The sequence below is a fragment of the Gorilla gorilla genome, chromosome 2, assembly GCF_029281585.2.
Source record: "Gorilla gorilla gorilla isolate KB3781 chromosome 2, NHGRI_mGorGor1-v2.1_pri, whole genome shotgun sequence".
NCBI classification, from domain to species: domain Eukaryota; kingdom Metazoa; phylum Chordata; class Mammalia; order Primates; family Hominidae; genus Gorilla; species Gorilla gorilla.
The window spans coordinates 107,673,937-107,698,267 of record NC_086017.1 but is presented as its reverse complement, the minus strand read 5'-3'; the positions used below and the strand labels follow the sequence as shown (position 1 = coordinate 107,698,267).

The following is a 24,331-nucleotide window of genomic DNA, read 5'->3' as shown; positions in this document are numbered from 1 at the left end:
CTATAAAAATTCTAGAAGATAACATTGGAAAAACCCTTCTAGACATTGGCTTAAGCAAGGATTTCATGACCATGAACCCAAAAGCAAATGCAATAAAAACAAAGATAAATAGCTAGGACCTAATTAAACTAAAGAGCTTTTGTATGGAAAAGGGAACAGTCAGCAGAGTAAACAGACAAGCTACAGACTGGAAGAAAATCTTCACAATCTATACATCTAACAAAGGACTAATATCCAGAATCTACAACAAACTTAAATCTGTAAGATAAAAACAAACAATCCCATCAAAAAGTGGGCTAAGGACATGAATAGACAATTCTCAAAAGAAGATATACAAATGGCCAACAAACATATGAAAAAATGCTCAAAATTACTAACGATCAGGGAAATTTAAACCAAAACCACAATGTGATACCACCTTACTCCTGCAAGTATGGCCATAATCAAAAAATCAAAAAACAATAGATGTTGCCATGGATGCAGTGAACAGGGAACACTTCTACACTGCTGGTGGGAATACAAACTAGTACAATTGCTATGGAAAACAGTGTGGAGATTCTTTAAGAACTAAAAGTAGAACTATCATTTGATCCAGCAATCCCACTACTGGGTATCTACCCAGAGGAAAATAAGTCATTATTCAAAAAACATACTTGCACACGCATGTTTATAGCAGCACAATTTACAGCTGCAAACTCATAGAACCAACCCAAATACCCATCAATCAATGAGTGGATAAAGAAACTGTGAGATATATATCACATAGATTGATGATTGACTATATATATATATATATATATATATATATATACACACACACACACACACACACACACACACAATGGAATACTACGAATCCATAAAAAGGAATGAATTAACAGCATTATCAGTGACCTGGATGAGACTGGAGACTATTATTCTAAGTGAAGTGATGCAGGAATGGGAAACCAAACATCGTATGTTCTCACTGATACATGGGAGCAAAGCTATGAGGACACAAAGGCATAAGAATGATACAATGGATTTTGGGGACTTGGGGGGAACGGTGGGAGTGGTGAGAGGTGGGAAAGGGATAAAAGACTACAAATATGGTGTAGTGTATACTGCTCAGGTGATAGGTGCACCAAAATCTCACAAATCACCACTAAAGAACTTACTCATGTATGTAACCAAATACCACCTGTACCCCAATAACTTATGGAAAAATAAAATAAAAAACAGAATTAGGACTTGGGAACCTCTGCCTAGATTTCAGATGTATGGAAACACCTGGATGTCCACGCAGAAGTTTGCTGCAGGGGCAGGGCTCTCATGGAGAACCTCTGCTAAGGCAGTGTGGAAGGGAATCCAGCAGGGCACTCAAATCTTAAAGTGCGGAAGGGAAATGTGGGGTCAGAGCCTCCACACAGAGTTCCTACAGGGGTACTGCCTAATGGAGCTGTAAGAGGGCCACCATCCTCCAGACTCCAGAATGGCAGATCCACAGTAGAAAGACCATACACCTGGAAAAGCTGTAGGCACTCAATGGCAGCCCATGAAAGCAGCCAAGAGGGAGGCTGTACCCTGCAAAACCACAGGGGCAGAGCTGCCCAAGACCACAGGAACCCATCTCTTACATAAACATGACCTGGATGTGAGACATGGAGTCAAAGGAGATGATTTCGGAGCTTTAAGATTTGACTGCCCTGCTGGATTTTGGATTTGCATGGGGCCCATAGCCCCTTTGTTTTGGCCAATTTCTCCCATTTGGAATGACTGTATTTACCCAATGCCTCTACCCAGGAAGTAATTAACTTGTTTTTTATTTTACAGGCACATAGGCAGAAATTTGCCTTGTCTTGGATGAGACTTTGGACTCTGGACTTTTGAGTTAATGCTGAAATGAGTTAAGACTCTGGAAGACTTTTGGGAAGGCATGATTGGTTTTGAAGTGTGAAGACATGAGATTTGACAGGGGCCAGGGGCAGAATAATATGGTTTGGCTCTTTGTCCCAACCCAAATCTCACTGAATTGTACTCCCATAATTCCCACCTGTTGTGGTAGGGACCTGGTGGGAGATAACTGAATCATGGAGTCAGTTTCCCCCATACGGTTCTCACGGTAGTGAATAAGTCTCAGGAGACCTGATAGTTTTTTAAGTGGTTTCTGCTTTGGCTTCTCTCTCATTCTCTGTTGCCACCACCATGTAAGAAGAGCCTTTCATCTTCCACCATGAATGTGAGGCTTCCCCAGCCAAGTGGAACTTTGACTACAATAAACCTATTTTTCTTCCTAGTCTTGGGTATGTCTTTAACAGCAGTGTGAAAGCAGACTAATACAATGATTTATCAATTTCTACATACATTAAAAAAAGAATAACCAAATGGAAAATAACAAGCATTGGTGAGGATAGGGAGGAACTGGAACCCTCACACATTGCTGATGAGAACACAAAAATAGTTCAGCCACTATGGAAAACAGTTTGGTGGTTCCATGTAAAGCTAAACACAGAATTGGGATATGACCCAGAAATTCCTCTCCTAAGTATATATCCAAAATAACTGAAAGCAGGAACTCAAATAATGTACACACATGTTCACAGCAATACAATTAACAGTAACCAAAATGTGCAAAAAGCCCAAATATTCATTAATATATAAATGCATAAACGAACTGATATATACATACAATGTAATATTATTCAACTATAAAAAGGAAGTACTGACACATTATACAATGCAAATGAAACACAAAACCACGCTAAGTAAAAGAAGCCAGACACAAAAAGGTCATATATTTTTCGATTCAATTTATATGAAATACACAGAATAGGTGAATCCACAGAGATCAAAAACAGATTAGTGTTTGCCAGCACGTGAGGTGGGGGGAGGAAGAATGGGGTGCAACAGATTAATGGATATGGGGTGATGAAATATTTTCACTCTAAATAGAGACAGTGGTTGTACAATATTGTGAATGTGCTAAATGATACTGAGTTGTTCACTTTAAAATGGTCAATTTTGTGATATGTTCATTTCAACTCAATTTTTTTTAAAAGGGGGGAAAATATTAGCTGAGGTGTTTCCTTTCATTACATTTACAGGGTACTGAGAAATTTGACTTTTATTTTAAACTGATTCTTCCAATACATGAACAGGTATATCTTTCAATTTCTATAAGTCTTTATTTTCTTCAAAGGTTATTTGTAGTTTTCGATGCAATGTTCTCGCACATCTTTTCTTAGATTTGTGATACTTTAAGTATTTGTGGGTTTTTTAATTAACTTTATTTTGTTTTAAATTGACACATAATTATACATTATTTGTGGGGTACAGTGTGATGTTTTGATACATGTATACATTATGTAATAATCAAATCAAGGTATTTAGCAAATCCAATACTTCAAACATTTATCTTTTCTTTGAGGTGAGAACATTCAAAATTCTCTCTTATAGTTATTTTTTTAAATTTTTTATTATAATAGCTTTAGGAGTATAGGTGGTTATTGGTTACATGGATGAACTGTATAGTGGTGAAGTCTGGGCTTTTAGTGTAGAGGTCACCCAAATAGCGTACATTGTACCCAATAGGTAGTTTTTCATCCTTCACTGTCCCCTCCTATCCTCGCTTCTGATGATGTCATCTTATACCTAGAAAACCCTAAAGACTCCTCCAAAAGACTCTTGTATTTGATAAATGAATTCAGTAAAGTCTCAGGTTACAAAATCGAGTACACAAACTGGTAGCACTCTATGCACCAACAATGACCAAGCTGAGAATCAAATCAAGAACCCAATCCCTTTTATAATAGCTACAACAATGAAACAAAATTCCTAGGAATATACTTAACAAAGGAGGTGAAAGATCTCTACGAGAAGAACTACGAAATGCTGATGAAAGAAATCACAGATGACACAAACAAACGGAAATCATTCCATGCTCATGGATGGGAAGAACCAATATCATAAAAATAATCATACTGCCAAAAGCAATTCTAGTTCTTTTGAAATATACAATATTATTGTAACCATAGTCACTCCACTGTGTAATAGGACACCAAAACTCTTTCCTCCTAACTCTAACTTTGTCCACATTGACCAATGTCTCTTTTTCCCTCCCCTGTACCTTCCCTATCCCCCACTAACTGCTATTCTACTCATTAATTCTATAAGATCAAATTCTCTAGACTCTGCACATGAGTTCATGCAGTAAAAGTGTGTGTTTTTGATGTGTTGAAAATGATACGTTATACAGTTTTATTTTTTGTTTGTTTATGGTAGATGGAAATAAATTTGAATTCATATATTGATCTTGTATCCAGCATTATGTTCATAAATGTTATCCAAATTACGTTTATAAACAAAGGCAAAATGCTAGAAATGGATCTTTAGTGAAATAAAGAAATACAGTAACATTCATAGTTTCCCTCTGAAGTGTTTTATCTTCTTTTCAGATTTTCAGTGAAATAATGAAAACATAATCCTACAAAGTCTTAAACCTAATAATAGACAATATGTCAATTAAATTAGGCAGAATGTGAACACCATATTAAGTGTTCTGTATATTGCGTGAAATATATCTTTCTACAATAATTCTAATACTCAAAATAATAATCAATTTATTCAGTTTTCACTTAAGTGATATTTATTGATGGCAAACTTAGTGCTATCAATTAATGTTAAATATTGAGGATAAATCAGTAAAAGTATAGACAATATTTGTGAATATTCACTTTATATGTTTTTCACCATTCAACTTTTATTCCTTCTCTATGATAAAAGAATTAAAATTGGAGGCTTAGAGATTTCAAATCTTAAAAACCTATTCAAAACCATCATATAAATAGTAATTTGTAAGAAAGACGGCCTTGTTGGAATGATATAAATTGTATATCTAGATAGACATAACATAGCTGGGGACTATGTGATAATATTTAATGACATTAGCTCATAATAGCTTTTGTTGTCAAATGTACAATATTACATTCGAATATTCACCTTAATAGTCTGCATCTAGACTATTAAGTTCCTTGTGCTTGGGTTGAATTTTTCTAACTATTCTATCTGCATTCAATTACAGTAATCTTTTCAAAATGTTAATTTGCTTACTACTCTCTAATAAATTACACTGAAATTAGGATAATAATGGCATGCCTTAGCATCACTTACAAGGCCCTTTTATCTGTTTTTCCTTGACACCTCTCTTCCCTTCTCTTGCTTGCTCTCTCTTTCTCTCTCTCTCAATCTTTCTGTCTCCCTCTCTCTCTCTCTATTTTCCAGGCATATAGGCCTCCATTCATGTCTTCTAATGTGCCTTGCCAATTCTGTTCCCACTAGGGCTTATGGTCATCCAAACGATTAGTATAATGCTTATCAACAGAAAGAATACAAATTAACTATAATATGGTGGCTGTACATATTTATTTACTACGATATTTATAATGAATATGAGAATTTCTTATTTTCACTGGTAACCATAAATAAATCCCTTCTAATGTGCACCAGAAAGCATTGCATTTAAGGTAAGCCTACAATTTGTTTAATCACATTATTAAATCAAACTCTCTAAATTAAGAGGACAAATTTCATTTTGTCCTCCCAAACATGGCCTTTAGGATGCATGAACATCCAAAGGAAAAAAATAATATATATATATATATATATACACACACACATACTATATACACACGCAAATCCTAACTCCATGCTTTTGATGAAAGACTTCTTTAATCTCATTGAAGTATTTGCATATACATTGCTAATTATGGGGAAGAAGAAGACTAAGTTAAGCATTATATTTATTAGCACAACAGGTTTTGCTTTGCTAAAATAAAACCAAGTCAATTCATTTTAAGAATCGATTTTGCTGACTATGGTACATTAATTCAAAATACTAATGGCATGGATACAGATTACAAAAACCTATTTAACATTTAACGCCGACCTGTGTTTTTTGAAAGTTTCATTGGTTAGTATTAATTCTCTAAAATTTGCAGTCCATCTATCACTCATTAAAAATCCATATGTTCTATTTTTTATTCTCATCTTAATTACAAGGTGCAGGATTAATAACCACCTGGGGTGAATAATTCCCAGATGTGATTCAGATCATCAACTGTTCTAAACCGGTCATTAATTCTTTGAAAGTATATTATTAAGTCTTGATAGGTATTACTTAAATGGCTTATAGGCTATTTTGTAGTCTTTTTATTTTGTAGGTCAATATCTTTCCATTCCACCTTTAAACTTATATTTTAGTGAGAGAATAGTGAGAAAATGGATTGTCTAAAATACAAAAAATGAGAGCAAATGTATACACTTTCTACCTGTACTTAAGACTAACGATGAACAAGAACACAGTTCAATTTTCACAACCATTTAGTCTTTTTTCCACAACTGATTCTGCCCAAAGTTAGTATCAAATTATTCCAGCTCCAATGAGAGTTGCAAAATATAGCCTTTAAACAATATCTTATTTAAAATAATTTGTTACATGTACATCTACTTAGCTATCCAGCCAACTTTTATTGAGCATCCCTCATATAGCACTTACTATGCCATCTACCTGACCCAGAGACACAATACCCAATCCATTACTGCAAGAGTTTACAATATGGTAAAAGATAGACATTTAAGTATTGTGAGACAAATGCTATGATATGCACTGAGTTTCAGGTGGTCCCAGAAAAGGAGTTTCCTAATTCAACCTTTGGCAATATAAGTCTTCCAGAAAAGGCAGAAAATTTCTGTCTTAAGAGACCAATAGGAAAAAGTGAGATAGAGAAAGTAGGGTTTGGAGTGAAGAGAGATAAAAGGGAACATTCCAGATAGACATAAGCATGGTCCTATATCCAGAGACAAGAGAAAGCAAGTCATATGGAAGAAACTACCAAAAAAGGTCTTTTTTGAAAAAGCTGGAAAGTGGAGGTGGCTGAAGATCAGGGAATGTTAAAGATGAAGATCAGAAGAGGCAGCTGTTGGCCACAGGTTAAACGGTAGGAAAGGAGAGGAGGGGTTGAGTAGGGACATGGACATAAATTGATCTTCAGTTTAGAAAATCAGTTCTGGCAACAGGATGAGGGATGGGTTGGAAAGGTCAGAGGAAGGGGCTGGAGAAAGAACCAAAGCAGGTAAACAATCTAGGATGCAACTATGGTAACTTGGAGAGGAAATGATGAAGAGTCAAACTGATGATGGAGTGATAGATGAAGCTGATGATATGGGCTGATTTGAAAGAGCTTTTGAAGGTTGAATCAATAGGATTTGGTAGTTGTCTGTAGAAAATAAGAGTAAATTTATCACTTAAAATAGAAAATAATTAAATTTATAAAAATGTCTAGGCCAGGCATGGTGGCTCATGGAGGATCACTTGAGCCCAGGAGTTTGAGACCAGTCTGCACAACATAGCAAGACCTCCCCATCTCTACAAAAAAAAAAAAAAAATGTATTTTATTAATAATATGTTAGGGTTTCCTAAGATAATTTAGCATTTGTATGTGCTTGCTCTGGATTTACATACAGATTATTTTATTTATAAATAAAATACTTTATAAATATTTTAATGACTCTAAGTAAAACAATTAGAACTTGCTGATAAAATCAGAATCTTAGCTTATATTTTACAATATAGGAATTTATTTTAAAAGAAATAACCAGAAACTTCTCTTGGAAGTAAAGACTGAAGTTAAAGCTTTGTAAGTAACAATGGAAAAAATAAAGATAAAATGAATAAAAATAAAAATAAATAAAAGACTGTTTTGTGTAAGTCAAGAAGATTTGACTTAATGAGACCCATACCTTTTAAAGATGTGTGTGTGTGTGTGTATGCGTGTGTGTGTAATGTGTATTATATATCTACATATTTTTACAGAAATACATCATCATGGCTATTCATTAAAGAACAGTGGGGATACTGAAAAATGAATTCCATACATACTTATTTTCCAGCTGCCCAGAGAATACAAGGGTGATTACATATTCAGGAACATCAATAAATACTTCACATCTGATTTATTAAATCATTGTTACCTGCTTTTCTGTTACTTTGCTTCCTCACCATAGAATTTCATCATTCTACAAAACATGCTCTTTCAACTAGTGAAAAATGAGGCAGCAATACGTTTTCTTTTGCAGAGGCTGCTGTACAGGAAGGAATATTCTGAGATAGTGGAGAAAAGTGACACAAATCATAGTTGCTCGAGTATTAAATATTTAAAAATTTATGGACTCTATAATAAACTATGCATATTCCTTCACCTGTTTCTCTGCAATACCTGGATGCAGGGGAGGTCATTTACCCATGCATGAGCTGATAAAAGAAAGCCATCAGCTTTGGGTGATTCATGTGCCTGAGTTCTCCTCAAGGAAATTCTACCTTCCACAATCTTTCATGTTTCCTGTTCTGTCTCAAAATGGTGCTGGTGTTTCACTGTTATTATTATTATTATTATTATAAGTGCAATCTGTACTTACAATCTGGCAGCCCAGATAAAAGGAATTTAAGAAAAACTAAGAATTGGACCTGAAGATTCAGCAGAAACTTGGTCATCTCTACAGGTGCTAACTACCTTAATCTTTCCTTTCTTCATGGCTTTTTCTCTGCATCTTCTATGTTCTCCTCCTACTACTGAATGGCCTCCCTTTAGTTATTGGATGTTTTTCCTGCTCTCCTAGAACTGTTACTTGCACATGACTTCAGGTCATCAAGCCCCCCTACTCTAACCCTTCTGCATGTATCTTTCAATGTGTCTTTACGGCAGATGTCTCTGGCTGCTATTTCTCCTGAACTCTTAACATAGAAATCCTAAATTCCTAAAAGAGGAGTCTGATTGGCTTAGTCATTTATGGAAATCCCCATGAGAGGTGACAGGAGCTGGTCAGTCAGTGAACTAGTTGTCTTTAGATTATGTGTCCATCTTTGTCTCAATAACATATGGGCAAGGGAGTAGGGCACTGTGTCACTAACTATAACTGGTATCCCTTAGCAAGCCCCTTGCCTGGACAATTTACTTTAGAAGACATTTTGTGAATGACAAGTACTTTATCATTTCAAATGTAATTATTTCTATAAGTTTTTTGGACTAGACTAGTCCATATTTTACACTTAATTAGCCTACAGTCAATAACAGACATGTAAAAGACACAATTATTGAGGCACAAATAAATGAAAACAATGTCTCTAAAAGAGACACACTAAAGGAATATTTCTTTAGTTCCTTTCTAAGATAATTAAATATAAAAACAATCTAAAACATGCACCAGATATTCTTAGGCTTTTAACTAAACATTTGTGAATAATTAAGCATCCTTAGTTTGATTATTAAGCTTCAAAGGAGAATTAATCTTTACAGTACTTTTCAATGACTATGTATCCTTTTAAACAAAATTGGTCTTTCTAACAACACTGTAACTAGATTAAGTCTGCTCTTGGTCAGCCTTAAGAGAGTTCTTTCACCCTTCACTGCAGTCATCACAATGTTGAAAATCAATTTGCGGTTATAGCTATACCGTAATGACTAAAGTCTTGGCTTTGGGATTGACATGACCTGTTTTAATACCAGCTTCTTTGGTCATCACAACCATGGGTAGGTTCTGAAACTTTTCTCAGGTCCAGTTTTTTCATACATAACGTGGTAATAAAAATATTTACTTCACACAAATATTACTGAGATCACGAAAAGTATGTAAAATGCTGAAATGCTGAATTGCAGTTCTTTTACAGACTCATGACACATTAATAATCTGAATATTCAGGGACAGAAATGTACATGGTTATTCTTATGAAGTCAAGACATAGAGAATTAAATCTCTAAGAGCGCCTGGGAGTTTCATCATCTACTGCTCAACATACATACCACAAGAAAGCTCTGAAATCTTCCTTTACCGATTTGTAAGGAAAAATAGCAACAATGTCATGTAAAGGGATAAAAGCTTGATTTATTGTTTAGATTGAATGAAGAAAATAAAGCCAATTGCTACAGATAGTGACTGATACAAAGAGAAAGTAAATATTTCAGGACTGTTCATTGCAAGAAAACAGAAGGCTAAGGAAAATTAAGTAGAATCATAATTTGTAAAACTGTTTAAGCAAATGTTGCAACCCATTACATAATGTTTGTGACAGTTGAAAACGTATTATTTTGCCTGGTCCAGCAAATAAGTAGTTTAGAATTAGCTTCTCCACTGTAACAAGTAAAAAGCTGAACAAACTGAAAAATGAACAACTCCACTTAGATCAGCGGGTAAAGCACTGCCCCAGAATTGGAGAGATGGACTGCTGGATACACAGAATCATAACTTTTTTTTTTTTTCTGAGATGAAATATTTCTCTGTCTTCCAGGCTGAACTGCAGGGGCATGATCTTGGCTCACTGCAACCTCCACCTCCCAATTCAAGTGATTCTCCAGCCTCAGCCTCCTGAGTAGCTAGGATTACAGGTACCCACCATGCCCAGCTAATTTTTGTATTTTGAGTGAAGACGGGGTTTCACCATGTTGGCCAGGTTGGTCTCGAACTCCTGACCTCAGGTGATCCACCCACCTCGGCCTGAGAATCATAATTTAAGGAAGCAGAAACTCAACAGTTTATGTGTAATGGGAATATCAAATGGGGAAAAAAAGAGAAAGGAAGAGAGCAATATTTAAAGCAATAATGACACAGACATTGCTCCAAATTATTGTCAGGCTCCAAACCACAGATTCGGGAAGCTCAAAGAACACTAGGCAGGATAAATGCCAGAAAAACTATACCTACATATACTGTATTCAAACTTCAAAAAATATTTTCACTTCAAATTAAAAAAAAAAACAAATATAAAGAACCTTGAAAGAAGCCAGAAGACTCAAACACCTTAAGAATAGAGGAGCAAGGATAAGACTTATATACAATTCATCCTCAGAAACCATGCAAGCAATAACAGTGGAATGAAATATTTAAAGTATTTGGAGATTTGTTAAAGCCCACCAACCTGGAATTCTGTACTTTGTAAAATTTTCCCTGAAAAGTGAAGAAGATATAAAGACTTTCTCAAACAAAATTCAGAGAATGTGTTGCCAGCAGACCTACCTTGCAAGAACAAGAAATGTTAAAAAACATTCTTTGGAGAGAAGAAAAATGAAATAGGTCAGAGATTTAAATCTACATAAAGCAAGGAAGAGGAGAGGAGACAGCAACTTTGGAAGCCACCCTCCATAAACACAGGAGGCTTCTATCCTACAATGTGTTCCTTTCTGCTTGTCCCAGGAGCCACAAGGAGATCTCCAGGCAATCATGAGCTCACCTGTGCTGACATGTGCTTCAACAGGGACAAGCCCCTGAAAGGAATGGTCTCAAGAAACAAACGCTGGCTTTGCAGATTGTGTTCCTCCTACTGCAAATGATTATAAGAGAAAGTTTGGGTACTTCACATGACCATCTTCAAATATGCTCAGCTATCACATAAGATTCTGTGCAGGAGGCTGTTCATTTGCAGGCTGATCTTTTAAAATATTTGACTCATCAAACCAAATGAAGAAATGTAAGAATTATGTCTCGCTTATCTATCTCTTCCAAGTGAGTATACAGGTTTACTTTTCTTTTCTAGGGAAATGCTTTCAAGGAACATAATACACTGGCCTTCAAATTCTATCTCCTGGTTAATTCGATGCAGCATCTTTTAAGAGGCCGTTACCACACTGAAATCTCACATCTAGGGTCAATGAGTCTTTCTATTATTACTGCCCATATTTGCTTTGGCAATTCTTGGTTATGAAGCTAACTTAATAAAATATAACATATGTTTTGATTATATATCAAGCAAACCTGGATATAGTATTCACAGCTAAAGATCATAACTAGTACTAGATCCTAAGAGGGTTCATATATTTTTGTAATGACTGACCATGTCCACCACCACTTCCAGTACACAAAATAGCATTTTTCACATAATGTGCGGTGAAAGATTAAATAAATGAGTGTACATGTATATTTTATTGATATTTAAATGAAAAAAGTACTCATTCTACATTTTTGTCTTATTTGTTAAGTAAACAAAGGCACAAAAATATAATTGTGGTTCAGAAGAAAAAAATATTTGATACATGATAAAACATGATTCTGGAAAAAGCAAAGAAACAAATGGTCTATATAGAAGTCTGGATTTTTCATTTCTTTAAAATATTTGGGGTTCTTGCAGTACTCCTAATGATAATATTTATGTAATGTTTATTATGAACCAGACATTGTTTTAACTTCTTTACATATATTACATAATTTCATCCTTCTAATAATCTAATGATATGAGTACTATTATCAAGTCCTTTCCCTTATGTGGATGGCAATTAACACCTCACAGCTATAAAATGTCTTATATACATGGATATTAAAGAAATGTACACTGATAGAATTGATTAACAAAACCTAATGCATTTCTTTGAAATATGGAACAATATAATTGAAATTAACATGACAGGTGTTTAGAATATTACCATATATGTTGTGAAGTTTCTAAGAAGAAAAAATATTTAAATATCAGTTTGAAAACAGTAACTATAGCAATCCATATTCACCAACAGAAATTATCACCAAAATTTACATTTTCAGAACCTGAATATGTACATGGTATAGTTTTGGATAATTTCAAGTTTAGGATGAATCAAAATGTAATACTGAAATCTTCTACTATGATGAATTACTTCTTACTATATGAAATATATAAATTGCATTATAAAAACAAATGTTTATTGGTAGTTACTCCATTCTCTATCATAGTACATCCAACCTTTGATTTTCACCTTTGGAAAAATTATACTAGGAAATGATGGGCTCTGATTAATGGAATAAAGTATCTTTCTACAGAGGTTGATTGTAATCTATGCTTCTTTTATTATAAAAATAAAAATCATTAGTTGTTAGGTTTACTTACAGCTTTTATTTACACATGAATGACATGTTTTCTTATTTTCCTAACTGTGATGGTTAATTTTATGTATCAACATGACTAGGCTAAAGATAACTGCTAAAACATTATTTCCAGATAACTGCTAAAACATTATTTCCAGGTGTGTGTGTAAGGATGTTTCTGGAAGAGCTTAGTATTTGAATCAATAGATAAATTAAAGAATATCTGCCCTTCCTCACTAATGTAACTTGACCTCATCCAATCCACTGAAGTGGAGATAGAATGAGAAAGATGTAGAAAGGACAAATTTGCTCCCTCTTCTTAAGCTGCGACATCTGTCGTCTCCCGCCTTTAGAAATCAGAGCTCCTCGTTCTTGGGTCTTCAGACTTGGGAACTGATGTCAGTACCCACTCCCCGGGCCTTTGGACTAGGACTAAATTACACCACCAACTTTCCTTGTTCTTCAGTTTGTAGATCATGGGACTTCATGTCCTCCATAATCATGTGAGCCAATTCCCAAAATAAATCTAAATCTCTCTCTCATTAGGTAGAAAAACAGATATAGATACGTGTAACAGATACAGATGTATTTCCTATTGGTTCTTTTTCTCTAAAGAACCATGAGCAATACATGAAGTATTTCAGGGTAAGTTTCCTAATACCAATTCACTATGTCCAACAGGTAAGATCACATATCTTGTACTATATTGCATTGCTGAAGCCCTAGTGATCATCTAAGTCAGAGCACACAAAAATTATCTATAAAATATGATATTCAAAACCAATATTCAGTATTAGAGAAACACAAAGATTTCTAATCTCCAACTGCCATTAAAATAAAATGTGATATAATATCCAACAGCACTTTTGTTTTCCTAACATCAATTTTGTCTTAATGTTTAATTAACAGGTACTCCACTGTTGAAAATGATATCTGATTTTATATGCTATAGTGGCTATATCTAAGTCCAATACAACTATGTAACAAAGATCTCACCCACTATGTACACATTAAACATAGGTTTTAAAAGTTAACTTACTGATGCAGAGATATGCACTATCTACCTCAACTTAGTGAAATTCTAAGTCTTGCAAAATGTGGTTTAGCCTATGATTACAGCTCCTATTTCTCACTGTATACCTCCACTCCAGCCAAATGATTATTTCCACTGCATCCCTACAGGCCAAATGATTCTCAACATTCCTAAAACCTGATACATACATGAAATAATTCTGTGCCTTTGCTCAAGCCACTCCCTTCGCCTAGAAGTTGCCTTCTCCCTTTTTTTTCAAGACCAATTCCTTCACGTTTTTTTTTTGAAAGAGCTGACATGCAACTTCTTATTCCCAAATTTCCTTGACCAGAATTAACCTCTCCTTTTATTATTCTTTCACAAAACATTACTCAGAACAACCTGAAGACATATTCTTTGGCCTAGTGATTCTGTATAATTATCGCTGTGCATCAATACCCCTTGAGGGTAGAAAAATCTGTCTTAGGCACAATAACAGGGTATTTGCCATAGAGCAGCATAAAACAGAAGTTTGTTAAAATGAATTCAGGACAATGCTTAAAAGAAAAAGTATATTTTAAATGTTGGCACAAATGAATCGATAAGCAAGTGTTTTAGAAAATTCATAATTCTCTTTTCATTTCTGTAAGCCTAAAACGTTATTTGTTCAGACTATTCATCCTTTTTCCATAATTACTAACCAGGGATGCTCAATTTCCCACTGAAATGACTATTTATCAGTCTGTTCACAGGCACACTCTGAATGCCTAATTCTGTAACTATATAGCATGATATTACTAGTGGAATGATGATTTTAAGTAAAAAGAAAAATCTATGGAATCAATGATTAAATTACCTATATTTTATGTAGCACATTATACAATTTCAAAAATGTCAATTCTTTATAGGAAGAGTTTTTTTCAATTAAAAAGTTATTCCTGAGAATACATTATTTATAATACCAAATACACTTTACCTCATATATTGCCAATTATATTGTCTACATGTCTCTTCCACCCATGACATATTTGTAAAATCAACTGAATTAGTGTCTATGTAAAAATGTAATTGTTAAAATGGTCAATCAAATTAGCATGCCTCAGTGAAACTGAGTACCTGAAAAATTTATATGATTTCAACTGGATATAATTACAATTTTAATGTATGGATATAAATGCTGGTTTACATGTTATAAACTGATTAATGGTTCTGGTGGATTTTAAGTACTGTAACCTATATTGATATCTAGATTATTTTCATTCTTGGCATTTTCAGTAGCCTCTTTCCAAAGTTCTTCACCCTTACTGAATAGTTCCTTATTTTAACCTATAAATAGCATTAAGTAAAGCTCCATTAGTACCAGTAATCTATCCTCTTCACTAAAAAAGAAAAAATAAATTGCATATTTTTAAAATCTTATTTATACCATCTATCCATTCTACTGTTCATAAGATTAGACAAACACACACACACAGTCTCTCTCTCTCACACACACACACATACACACACACACACGAAAGGTATTGTAGAAAAGTTTCATTCATTTCTTAAAAGTAAAAACATGACCCACTTAATATACTCAACAATACGAATGTTTATTCATTTTAATGGAAATAAGACAAGGAAGATAAAAGCATAATCCTAGTTTAAGATATACACCTCAGAAACAGTTTGATAAGAGCTCTAGTAGAATAAACAAAAATTTCAGAAAAATAAACTCACAGTATATAAAACTTACAAATTTAAAGAAGCAAATGGGCTGTTAAAAAGAGGAAGATTTCACTCTTCATAGGATATTTTAGTTGAAAATACACACTTAGTGAATAACTGTTGTTGTAAAATGTCAAATTCAAACAGCAATATGTGAAAGATTCTAAAAGAATAAAACATATTTGGATCAATTTCTCCTTTGAGATTTAAATTTGAAGATATAATAGAAGAAGCAATGTGAAAATGTCAGCTAAGAATGTGATTAATAAGAAAATTACCATTTCTAAGGAAAAAAAGGAAAGCTAACCCAAGTGTATCCGAAAACATGTGACTGTCTCTATTATTCAATATTTTGATTAACTAGACAAAAATCGAAGCAAAATGCTTTACAAACCACCCTTTTATTTTAGCTCAGTGTGAAAACGAGAAGTAGACATATATTGTAATATGAAAATGATGCAAAATATATAAAAATATATAAAAAGTCAAGTACAACCATAGCTAAAATGTTGGTCCATGAAAAACTATATTTTGCAAATTACATATCCTTAACAAGCCTTTAAATACAACTATTTCAGTTAACAAAAACCTAATCACCTTGTATATTTTCACCAAGTTCAAAAATGCATAATATTTTAGTAGACTTGTATTCTGTATTAAAAACCAAATTGTTAATATTTGCACAATCCATTTATACTACAGTAGTTTAAAGTTTATTTATGCACAAATACTCATTGAGGGTATCAAATTTAACATAAATGTAACATATATAAACTTACACACAGAAATTTATATTTAAGGAAAATATTTATATGGGAGATATTCTAATGTCACTATGTATAAACACAGTATTAAAGAATAATTACTAATTTAGGAGAGAGGAAGGAGCTTTACATATCATTCCCACTGATTACCAGTTCTAATTGTATTTTAACCTTTTCTATGGGATGTAAGTTATATGTCAAAATTCATAACAAGTAGGGCCCAAAATTCACTGTTACATCAACTATTAGGAGATCTTAAAAATCTAAAAAAGATGGCAATTTTTCAAAGATATTTAAACTTACCCCATTTAATGGATATGTTTTCCATCCTAGCTCTCCCAGCACAGTTGTTGTATCAAGCAACACAACTGGAATTAAATAGAAAATAAAAATTCCATGAATTTCTCAACTAATGCAAAAATATATTAAATTATAAAAGTTATTTAAATCATTAATGTCAATTACACTATTATTCACTGAATTAAGTTTAATGAGTTATCTTCAGAAATTTACATATTAAATATTAATATAAAATAGTATTAAGTAATGATAAAATGCATAAAGTATTTAGAAATTAAAGTATGTATATTTTTGTTAAACAATGCTAAATGAAATTATTAAACAGAATTGTCTTTTTAATAGCAGATGTTTAAAACTGATAAAATAACTACCTTTGCTTTTCCCCCACTTTCATTTACAGTATTTTTAGACCACATTCAGGAAGATAATCCTGTATTAAAGCAGATTTCTTGATTCTCTTTTTGTGCTATTAAATGTCCTTATATATAATCAGCCAAGTATTAAAAAAAACTCATTTTGAAAAATCTTACAATCTTTAAAGCACTGACTACATTATTATTATATACACTAGGTAGTTTACTTATGGCTATAAGATGCGAAACCAAACGTAAAAACCATCTACCTCTTTTCCTGACCAAAAGTAATTCATAATCTTGTCAATAAAGCAGACATGTAAACACATAATAACATTTTCTGTTAAATTATAAAAGTGAAGATTATATTAACATCCTAGCAATTAAGTTAAGCTAAAGTTGGGTTGGCAGTTCTGGGAGAACTTCGCAAATGGGATCCAATTTGAACTGGTCTAGGATGAGGGGGTTTTAATCAGATATGATAAGATTTTTTTTTATTTTAGAATACTTTCTATAAACTAACTGAAATATGACTAAATCAGTTCTCAGTTGTAGGGGTGGAGACTACTTGGGGAAAGTTAGATGATAGAAACGATTGGGAAAGACAGATGAAGACCAACTAAGGAGGGTTTTTGTAGCGTTTCTGGCAGGTACATGTGGAGAGCTCATGATTCAGCAGATATTTATTTTTAACTACTACCTCCTAGGCCTCCAGATGTCAGTTGGCCATGAACCTCACTCTGAGAAACAATGCTTTGGTACCACATCATTAATTTTGGTTTTTCATCTTGTTAAGGAAGTGAGATTTCTTTTTCCTTTTTTTTTTTTTGTTTGTTTTTTAAAGAGACAGGTCTTGCTCTGTTGCCCAGGATGGAGTTCACTGGCACAATCATACTCACTGAACCTTTGAACTCCTAGACTCAAGGCGATCCTCCTGCCTCAGCCTTCTGAGTAGCTGGGACTACAGGCACGCACCACTGTGCCCAGCTAATTTTTTCATTTATTGTAGAGACAAGGTCTTACTATGCTATGCAGACAGGTCTCGAACTCCTGGCCTCAAGTGACCCTCCCACCTTGACTTCCCAAAGTGCTGGGATTACAGGTGTGAGCCAAGGCACCTGGCTGGGGGTTTCTCATCTATAATTTTTTAAAATGCAATTGTGAGTATGTTATTTGGCACCTGCTGTTTGGTGTCTACTCTAAAGATTCCGAGGTTTTATTTAGGTGAACCACTGTGATAAATTTTATTGATACATTTTTCAAATATGAAAGTATCCTTAAATTCCTGGGTTAAACTCTACTTACTCATTGCAGAATATTCCTTTAGTATTGTTAAAATCTATTCACTAAACATACATTTGTAAAACTAAGCCATAATTTTTAATTAATTTTTATTGTGAAAAATTTTCAAATACTTTTTGAAGTAGAAAAAAACAGTACAATGAACCCTCACGTACTCATCACTCAGGTTCAATAATTACCAATTAATGTCCAATCTTGTTTCTTCTATACATTTTTACCTACTTCCCCACTATAAGATTTATTTGAAGTAAATTTCAGGAATCTTATCATTTCACCTGTATAAAAATTCAACATGTATTTCTAAAATACTCTTTTAATATACCTATAATATCTTAATTCATTAATATAAAAATTCCTTAATGCAATGAAATATCCAGACAGTGTTCAATATTCTTTATTGTCTCATTTGAAAAGAAGCCGAGATTCAAATAAGTGCTAATAAGTTAGTTGGCATTCCTGTTTAAGTGTTTTTTTTTAAATCTATAAGTTTCCCCATGTCTTATCAGTTAGATTTATTAAAATTTGTTTGACTCACAACAAATCCACCCTCTTTAAATGTACATTTTTGTAAATCATGACAAACTCCTACATCCATGGAACCATGGCTACAATCAAGCTAGAGAATATGTCCATTACCCTCCCAAAATTTCTTGTGGCCCTTTATAAGAAATCCCTTTCCTACCCCATCCTCTGGCAACCACTAATCTGATTTCTTTCCCTGTAGCTTTGCCTTTTCCAGAGTGTCAAATAAATGAAATCATATAGCATGTAGCCTTTTGAGCCTGGTTTCCTTACTTCGCATATGCATTTGAGATCCATCTATGTCACTGCATGTTTCAACTGTTCCTTTTTGTTGCTGAAACCTATTCCACTGTATGGAATTCCCTAGTTGATGGACATCTGGGCTATTTCCAGTTAAGAACATTATACATAGGCCACTCTAAGCTTTCCTATACAGATTTTTTATATGAACCTATGCTTTTATTTCTCCAGGGTTAATAACAAGGAGTAAGATTAGTGGGTTATACAGAAAATGTTTGTTTTTTAAATAAACTATCCATCTGGATTCCAAAACTGACTGCTGTGAAATTTTAGATTCACAATAGGGAAATGTATGGTTTTTCCCATTCCTGTACATACCAGGACTTGGTTTTGTCCAGTTTTTTAAAGTCATTCTATCAGGTGTGCAACAGTATCTCATTATTGTTTTAATATGTACTTCACTTAATGGAGAGAAACATCAGTATTTCTTATGGTGATTTTTAAATGTTCATAAGTTTTATTCTAATTTTCTCATCAAAGATTTCTGCAGAAAATTCACTGGTATAACCTACAAATCACAACATTCAAATCAAGGCTTTCATTAGAGCTAAGTGTCTAAAATCTCTAATGCGTATTGAAATCTATCAACAGCTATTTCCTTTTTATAAGTTTTATATAGGAATTATGACCAATAAGTTAATTCATTAATTCATTTAATTATTGTTTCTAAAACATATTAAGCCTGCTTTGTTCTCAGTATTCATAATTGTAAACTGTGAAGTATATTCACTTCAAAACAAGTAAAAAAGGAAAATATGTATGTACCTATTATAGTGCAAATGCTTAGAAAACATTTTTTGTTCTTTCTTAGTATCTTCCAGAAACAAGATTTACCTAACTGCTTTATTTGATTAAATTGCAATCATACCTCTTAAAAATTCTTAAAAAAAATAAGATTCCAAATTTGCATTTCAGACAGGTGAATTATACTTCAATATTAAAATAAAATTTAGAATTTTAGAGATATGTAGTAAATATTTTAATTTTATCATTTGTTTCACATACAAAACCCCTACAAATTCAGGTTTTTCAGGCACACTAATTACATTGAACCCAGCAAGGTGAGAGCTCCTCCTGCTGGCTCCAAACAAAAGTTACCTAGTCCCTACCGGACATCAAAAACACTGTAAACTCAGTAGGAAGAAAAAAAAATTACATCAGCATTAACATCAGTAAAAAAGCCAATACTTTTCCATTTTTAATATAATAGCAATGTTTAAATAGGAAGATTAACACCTATTATTTATGTAAAGAGTACAAATGAAAATACAATTATTTATTCACAGCATAAATTGAGAAATTGAATAAAACAAAAAAAATAGCCTGGGGGCAATAAAATAAACTTCTAAAAATACACATTTTGTTTTGTAAGCAACATAATGTATAGAATGTGTCTGTATAACTGCATACAATTTTCCTATTAACTTTTAGAAAAAAATTTCCAGCATATTATATTTCTTTCTGAACATGTCTTTTAGTGTATTAGAGTTGCCTTTATTCATGCTTTTGGAAATTATAAGAAAATTTCATAGTGTTTTAAAAGACAATATCAAATGATAAACACAAATTTAATAGTACTGGATTAAATCTGAAAGTTATGATTACCTAAGAATAAAAAGCTAAATATTAAATTCTTGCCTTTAAATATTTTATCAAGTCTTTATCTACATCATCTCAGTAAATCTAAAAGGTATTAGTTTAAAAACAATTAGCATATTGATTTATAGTATATAATAGAAGATCATCTTTATTCAGATAGCACAGTAAGAAAAGGATGAGATTTTATTCATATATCACTTTGAAAAATTACACAAGGAAGAGATAAATCAAGCCACTAATAAAGTAGCTATTCTTTTAGGATAATTTTGTTGTAAAAATTTAAGTCAATGTCATGTAAATTGAATCCAAAGATTTATCAATATGTTTTAAAGTTCAGACAATCATAAATACATGTTTGAGAACTTTCTCTAACAAACCTTATGAAAAAAAAGTAAGGGGTTTCTTCCTATAATCATTCAATTTAGAAACTTTAAGGCCCAGCTTAAGGTTCTCAGTTACTAAGTAAAGTTACTAAGTCACTCAGTAACAGCACATCAGTAGAGGTTTATGATGGTTCTATGTTCCACTAACTGTAACACTCTACTACCTCCAATAGCTCTAAAAAAACACCAATAAACAAAGACAGTACTTCTAACATCATGACGAGATACAATCAGAGAATACTTCAAATTACAGATATATAAACAAACATGCATCTTTATACGTTACATTTTAGAAGCAGTCCATTTAAATATAATACTGTTTAAATGCTTTAAACTGACATTTAGATTATGAAATTAATCCAGTTTTAACATCACTGTATATTTCTGAAAGGTAAGAACCAAAAATTTTTACTTTCAGATATATATAATATGGGTAACTACCCTCACACGGAGTTGCAACCATATTTAATTCTGAAAAAAATCTAACATAGATTGCTTTAAATAAACACTGAATTATGTTGACTCCTGGTATGGTCCTCTCTGTACTGGGAATATTTTAAGGTAAAATCTTCTAAAGAGGATCATACTTTCTTAAAAACAACAAAGCTACTTTTATCTAGAACCTGAGATCAATTATTTGTTCAGTAGGTGTACTTACACCATTTTGTTTTGTTGTGGTGGTTATTCTTATTTTTTGTTGTTTTTGCTTGTTTCCATGTTTTTAACATAGCGGGCGTTCATTATTTTAATTTTATCTATCCCTTCAGTTACATCTGAGATTGGAAATTCTATTTGTAAGTATAAGGTAATATGAACATAGTGATGTTAGCTTTTTCTAATTAGAGAATAAAATCAAGTCTAGAACTTTTGAAATTACACCTTTCAGTTTTCTACTCTGCTAGAGAGTATCTTTTTCAGAAAACATTCAAATATCTCTGTCCCTTCTTAAAAATAGATGATTCCCTTAGTTACTAAAATAAGGTATAAAAATCAAAAATTACTTTTCTTCACTGTTATCTTAAATAGAAAAAAAAGGGCAAAACACTCAAGCTATATAATTTTCTACCTAACTAAATTACTTTCAGGATAAATCAAGTGAAGCAGTTTGCTATTACTTAGAAAGCAAGTTACACTCTAGAGCAAGAACTATCACTGAAAACCTTATCCAAATAATGAACGGTTAATAGTTGATTAAAATATTACTAGAAATGTTCATCTTGACTTTCATACCTTCTTATTTCACTCATTCCAAGAACCTCCAGATCCTTATCCTGACTGACAGAGCTATATTTGCTTCAGCCTTATAATCATTCCTAAAACCTGCTATTACCAGCACTTACCACAGAGACCAAAGGATAACTTGGGTGTGGATGTGATCTATCACAAGGTCACCAAACTACAGGTTCCCTCCTGGGCTCCTGAGCGAGGTCATTGAGATTTATTAATGAGTTACCTCAAAAGTTGTGCTTTCCTATAAAATTGTTCTGTTATCTCTGTGGTTAAAAATGAGTAAAAGAAAATTTGGCATGTCCCTAATTAATAGCAATTAGATGCTTCCTCTATTTTGACATCTTCAGCACTTTGTAAGCAAATTCAGTTGAGACCTATATTATTTACATTTGTCTCAATTACTCAGGGATTAAATAGGCAGAAAAGACTATTTGGCTATAGTCTTAGATTTTCTAGTCTTATATTTAATAAATGTTGCGAGTCTCTCATCTCTCACAAAGAAGCGCCCCATTTAGCTCAAACCATTGAACATGTTCCCCATTGCTTACACAGCATCAAACATGTGTCTTGCCTTTCTAGTTCTAACCTTTCTTATGTTCCCACTAGTCTTTTATGGGCTTTGGACATTTTCCAATTTTTTGAAGAATATTATGAAACTTAAGGTCTGAAATACACTTAAATCATTGGTTTAACGGTCCTGATAAAAGAGATTATAACTACTTACTTGTAAGTTATATCTACAATATAATGGCCATCTCAATCCAAAACCATTTCTATATAATGGAAGAAAGGTCTAAAAGAAACTACTGAAACCGTTACTTTAAAAAAAAAAACAGTGGCTTTATATTGGAAAGGAAAAAAATAACTTTGAGTCTGTGAAAAAAATTATGAGAATGAAAGTTTAGTCTTTTTTCTTGAAGATGGAAAAATTTTTCTTCCTGAAGTTTTGTTTGTTCCCTCCATTACATTTACATGGACATAATGAAAATAGATGTTAACTTCCCTAACTAGGACCTAAGCAGTCAAGAAATGTTACCTGATTTTACATCATACATTTTGATGTTATTTCAACAAACATTTCTTAAGTCTCTGTTATATTTAAGACTCTATATATTGGACACTATAGGATATAGAAAGTCTGTAAGTTACAATGCCTACCTTCAAGGTATACCAGTTTTCTACTTTAACTTTCACTACTAGGATTTTTGTGTCAACTCACATGCCATAGTTTATAGCATATATAGCAGAACAGATTAAAATGCCCTCATTTAGAAGGTGCAGACAAAAAATGACTGCAGCTATTTAGTAGACTGTGTAGTTTAAATTGCTCTTCTATAAGGGCAGACATCCCATATCACATCTTCAAAATCACCATCAAAATTGTCAGTAATTGTACCACTTATCACACTTTTCATAGACGTGCCAAGGACTAAATGCATCCCAGTAGACAACAGAAAGGGAAATAATTTCCTACCTGTAGGATACTCTCCAAAACAATCCCAAATACAGGAAATGTCTGCTAAATTTGTCCAAAGAGATATTGTTTTACATAGAGTGGGAGATGTTTTAAAAATGAATTAAACAAGCCTAAGCAACATACCAAGACCCTATCTCTACAAATTAAAAATTAAAAAATTAAAATTAGCCAGGTGTGGTTGTGTGTGCCTGTAATCCCAGTTACTCAGGAGGCTGAGATGAGAGTATCGCTTGAGCCCAGGAGTTCTAGGCTGCAGCAAGCCATGATTGCACCACTACACTCCAGTCTGAGTGACAGAACAAGACCCTGTCTCAAAAAAAAAAAAATTAACCATTATCAGAGGTAAACACTTTAGTAATCTAACCTTTAGTCATCAGAAATAAGAAATTATCAGATAAAAATTTTAATTGTGCTGCCATAATTTTGAAACAAATACATATTAAACAACTTAAAATTAAAGAATTCTTTTGTCCATTGACATTACAGCCAAATCAAGACAGCACAATTATAACTATTACTTT

At 32.9% G+C, this 24,331-nt stretch overlaps 1 protein-coding gene across 6 annotated transcripts in view; it reads right to left on the bottom strand.

The window, feature by feature from the left end:
- The window catches only part of EPHA6 (EPH receptor A6), a 925,594-nt gene that overhangs the window by 855,647 nt on the left and 45,616 nt on the right, over window positions 1-24,331 (bottom strand). For all 6 annotated transcript variants that reach the window (XR_010132886.1, XM_055383474.2, XM_019024875.3 and 3 more), the window contains exon 2: window positions 16,648-16,712. Coding sequence is in view for 5 of the 6 variants with exons in the window: in XM_055383474.2 (XP_055239449.2) it covers window positions 16,648-16,712 (65 nt within the window). In the remaining variant the exon portion in view is untranslated. The remainder of the gene's footprint in view (window positions 1-16,647; window positions 16,713-24,331) is intronic.